Source organism: Cucumis melo, chromosome 7, assembly GCF_025177605.1.
Source record: "Cucumis melo cultivar AY chromosome 7, USDA_Cmelo_AY_1.0, whole genome shotgun sequence".
Classification (NCBI taxonomy): Eukaryota; Viridiplantae; Streptophyta; class Magnoliopsida; order Cucurbitales; family Cucurbitaceae; genus Cucumis; species Cucumis melo.
Window position 1 is genome coordinate 4,842,501 of NC_066863.1, and position 5,000 is coordinate 4,847,500.

At 39.6% G+C, this 5,000-nt stretch overlaps 2 protein-coding genes across 3 annotated transcripts in view; both read right to left on the reverse strand.

Moving 5' to 3' along the window:
- LOC127150339 (uncharacterized) overlaps positions 1-586 on the reverse strand; it is a 29,392-nt gene extending 28,806 nt beyond the window's left edge. Inside the window, exon 1 of the mRNA XM_051087982.1 lies at positions 1-586. This exon is cut by the window's left edge and continues 213 nt beyond it. Coding sequence (XP_050943939.1) covers positions 1-497 — 497 coding nt within the window. The 5' untranslated portion in view covers positions 498-586.
- The window catches only part of LOC127150341 (uncharacterized), a 37,819-nt gene extending 35,337 nt beyond the window's left edge, over positions 1-2,482 (reverse strand). For both annotated transcript variants that reach the window (XM_051087985.1, XM_051087984.1), the window contains exon 1: positions 596-2,482. In XM_051087985.1, the coding sequence (XP_050943942.1) occupies positions 984-1,589 (606 nt within the window). In that variant the 5' untranslated portion in view covers positions 1,590-2,482 and the 3' untranslated portion in view covers positions 596-983. The remainder of the gene's footprint in view (positions 1-595) is intronic.
- Between the last annotated feature and the right edge of the window lie 2,518 nt (positions 2,483-5,000).

Genomic DNA, 5,000 nt, shown 5'->3' on the forward strand with positions numbered 1-5,000 from the left:
GAAATAGGTGCTGTTCCTGGTAATAATTCAATGGTGAACTCAATCTCTCTATCAGGTGGCAAACCTGACAAATCATCTGGAAATACATCAAGAAACTCTTTCACCACAGGAACATCTTCTGGCTTTAGTTTTTCTCTCTGCACTACTACGATGTGTGCAAGAAACGCTGTGCAACCCTTCCTCAGTAATTTGTCAGCTTTCAAAACTGAGATTAAACTTCTAGAAACGGCCTTCCTCATACCTCTAAAAACCACTTCAGCAAAGCCTGGTTTTCTGAAAACCACTTCCTTCCTATGGCAATCCATAGATGCATAATGAACAAATAAGAAATCCATTCCCAAAATTACATCTAACCTCTGCAACTCTAGTGGTAGCAAGTCCACTAGCAAATTGATACCTTCTACTAAAACTTCACAATTACGTAACACCTCATTAACAAGTAAAACGTCACCAACTGGAGTGTATATAGCTAACCCCTCAGATAAAGGCTCTAGCATCCTATTCAACTTAGTCAGAAATATACTAGAAACAAAGGAATGCGTAGCACCTAGATCAAATAAAACATCTGCAGGTACATTACAAATAAGAATCGTACCAGTAATAACGTCTGGTGCGTCCTCTGCTTCTTGTTGAGTCATAGCATAGACTTTTCCCTGTTGCCTCGGTCTTCCAACAACTCCCTTTTGCCTTGCACCACTGGTGCCCTCTGTTGGAACCACTGAAACTCTCGATTGCTCAACTGTCTGGGACCCAACTCCCTGATCTCTCTGAACTGTCATGTTCAACTGCGGACAATCTTTCTTGAAATGTCCTGGCTGTCCGCAAATGTAACATACACCGGCACCTACCAAACACTGACCCCGATATTTCCTGCCACAACTCGTGCATGGTATTCGCCTGACGGTACTAGCAATGGACTCCTGACCTGGTTGTGATCTTACTGTTGATTTAATGGGTTGACTAGGTATTCTCTGGCTCTGTCTCTAAAAAACACTACCATAACTCACGTTCCTCGATGCTTGGCCTCCAAAGCGATTCTTAAAATCTTGACGGCTTGAAATATTTATCCCAGGCGTGAACCTCCACTGCTCACGGCCTCTAAATCCACTAGCTGTTGAAGTCCCACGACTAAGCTCCACTGCCGATTTCTCTTCTGTTATACTCTGCTCCACACGAAGGGCAGTCTCCACTAACTGAGAGAAATTCGTCCACTTAGCAATGGCTGTAACTGGGGTACGTATTTCAAAACGCAACCCTCTTTCAAACCTTCGGCACCTGTCACTCTCAGAAGCTATAATAACGTCACCATACCGTGAAAGCTCGGTATACTTCCTCTCATACTCAGCCACTGAAAGTGATCCTTGTTTCAACCCCAGAAATTCATCCCTCTTGGCTTCGCAGTATGTGCTGGGATAATACTTATCTTCGAATATGCCTCTAAAAGTCTGCCAGTCTAAAGCACGTGCATCACTGCGTCTTGCTAATATAGATTTCCACCATCCTTCAGCCTCTTTTTGCAACAAAAATGTGGCCAATCTAACATTTCGCTCCTCAGGACAATTCATCACATCAAAAAACTTTTCAAGCATATTCAACCAGTTCTCTGCATCAGCTGGATCTGTGGAACCTTCAAACACTGTAGCCCCTAACTTCTTCAGCCGTTCAATTCCGTATGCCTTTTCTGGATCACTAGGCTCTGCTCTATCTGGCCTTCCTATTTCCTGTGTTGTTCTCGCAAACTGCTCGTTTCCTGCACCACCTCGAACTCCTAGGGTACTAGATTCCCCTACAGATGGACCTTGGGTAGGACCTTACATCCCGTCCTGATTCTGCCGACGTCGTCTACCAGTACGTGGTGGCATGACTCCTATAATATGTCAACACATTAGACATACTATAAATACTTAACTCAAATGCATGATACTAAATGTCTACTCACGTATTAATAATAATTGGACTCACTTCTACCCTTACCTAGACCATACTCCACTAGTTCCCTTTAAGCTAACTTGACTTTCAATTATTTACTTTCCAGTTTCTTCTTAGAGCTAACCGCTCTACCTTAATTCCCATGGAGCAAACTGCTCTGATACCAAGTTGTCACACCCCCTCCCGGACTACATGCTACCTTAGACCGAAAGATGGCGTGAAGCCGACGAACAACGCTTTTCTGTACCTGTATCTGTTGACTTTGCTTAAAACTTTCATGTGATGAACTTGCCAATCTAGTATATAAACTATTGTACATGCCACAAAACACAGCGGATCCTAGGCTAGTCAAACACAGCTAGTCAAACACGTACATGAAGTGTACCTCAAAATTTACCGATTTCACGAGTAAACCTAAAGACACCTTAATCAAAATATAACCAATAAAATTTACACAACTACAACTCCTAAAGCTTATACAAACTGTGGAGTATCTATAACATACAAGGGTGTGAATACATCACAACACAACAGACTTTATGCCCAACTCAAAACACATACTGGCAATCGATAATGAAGCTTCCGCAGACTAAGGCAGTCTATCAGGCACCGGGAAGTCGATCTCTACTTGGAAAATGGGTAAAACATTTTGGAAAGGGTGAGCTATGAAGCTCAGTGAGTGACTCAGTTTAAAACTATGAATTTAAAGATAAGAGCACGTGAAAACTTTACACATATAAATCTGTTTATACAAGTCGTAAATGTAAATGTGTAATAGTAAGAATAGCTTCCTTAACTACTCAGCATGTTCATCATTGAAATCTAGCAAGGTATATCAAGTATATCGAAGCATTTTAACTAACATGACGAATCTACGTTGTGTAGGGTACACCTAGTACAACAACGTTTACAAGCACTACGATGTAGTGGGGCCCGCCCAGCACTCCCATCGTCTTTGTCGTAGTGGGGCCCGCCCAGCACTCACGACAGCATCGTTGTTACGGAGTACACTCAACGTCAACAACGAAATCTAACCAGTGTGCACACGGTAATCTCTAGCCTCAGGCTCAAGATCTCAGTCATGTAGTTAATGAAAATTTCATAAATCATCATAAAATATTAAAACATGCCTGCTTATAAATTTTACACAAAGCTCGAACTTTACTCAGCTCTTTCGTGGAAAATTGTAGTTCTTAAAATAAAACTTTATACTAATTCATGCTTTGCTTAAAATATTGTGGTTTAAATACTTTCCAAACATTTAATATCTACGTGCTAGCATAAATTTCTTTAAGAAATCTAGTCTCCAAATGTATACTTGAAAATAGTCATGAAATTCAAATACCTTTCATGGCTTCGTAAATAAACATTTATCGCATTCTATCATAATAACAGTTATGGAAAATATTTCAAAGTTGGTTTTGTCACTCACAGTCTTGGGCTACATCCTTGGTCTATAAGCTCGGTTTAATTCTTCTCGGCCTGCCAACAACCCAACCGAGTATTAAAACCCTAAACATTCTGGTTTCCTAAAGATATACATAACATGTCGCACCAAAGATGACGCTCACGAAAACAAAGCTTAAGAAATAAAATCCTATTTCAACAATTCTCTAAAATTTCCAGATTTCTAACATAAACTTCAAAGGACTATAACTTTCTCAATACTTAACCAAAATGAGTGTTCTTTATATCCAACTCTTCATTTTGAGCTCCTCTAAAACTTACCTGAAGACATATAAATCTGATTCCCCGTGCATAAACACATATAACCCTCAAAACAGAACCACTTCCAGAATCGCGCGCACACAACCTCTTTAACTTGTTCCTACAATTTAACCAATTTGTAGTCGTTTTTGGTTTACAATTTCTTCATGAAAGTTGTAGTAAATTGAATAAGCTTTCCAACCATACCAAATAGAGATTCTAACTTCACCGATACACTCTGAAATACAAGAAAAACCAGAGACCTCCTGATTTCGAGTGAAAACCAACTGCCCTGTTTTCTTCATCAAAAAGCACCAAATGAATATCCGAATTTGCTCCAACGTTCTTCATAAAGTTTGTTTAAAAATGAGTTAACTTTCAGTAAATGTAAATCTCACCTCTTAATTTCTTTTGAAGTGTTCAAACCGAATTAAAAACCAGTGATGTGCAGAATGAACTAAAATTCAGCCATTGATACACTTTGCTTGAGTTCTCCTCCTCTTCTTCAACCTAAAAATTCTAGTAAAATTTCTCTTCTTCTTCCAAACTCTCTCTTAGAAGTTCTCTGCAAATTGAAGAAGGAAAAAGAAAGAAAAAATAAAGGGAACTTGGATGTCTTCAAACTCTTGGCGGTGAAGGGAAGAGAAGAAGAAGAAGAAAAGAGAAAATGAAATTTTCTTCTCCTTTTCTTCTTTTTGTCCTTTTCTTTCTTTTCTTTAATTATTTTAATAAAACTATTTAATATATAAATATATATATTTATATTTACACTTAATTTCCATTTTCTTTTTCTTTTTTTTTTCCACATTTAAAGAAATTAAACCAAGAAAATATCGGGTTTACCGCTGCGCCGCGGAAAATCCTTCTCTATACAGGTTCTCGGATGAGGTTTTTGAACATCACTTCGATAGGCGAGAGGTGTAAGCACCGGGAGGTGTTCAGCGATCTCGTACTAAACGAAAGGACTTGCACTTTCCCCATAACCAAAATGAACGAAAGTCAACCTAATCCTGCAATTGCAGTCAGTCTCGCTACCTCTTTAGTTGCCGCCCCCTACTTGCTCATTCGAATACCACAAGAAAGTAGCTCCTATCTCTAAGGGGGCTTATGCACTCCACGACTTTCTTATGTTATGGGGTCTCAAAGACTTAATTTAGCTGCAAGTTCAAAAGCCCTTTCTCTCTAATAATCAGGTCCGCTTTCAAGCTCCAACCTATACAAGGGACCTTGGCCTAGCTTACTAAGCGCTGGAATCAAGAGGTCCAACAACAGAAGCAGAAGGTCTAAGGAAGCAGAAGAAGAAAAAGAAGACAAGACTACTCCGCTACAGAAGTTTTGGAATTCATGAGTCCGACCTATCCACG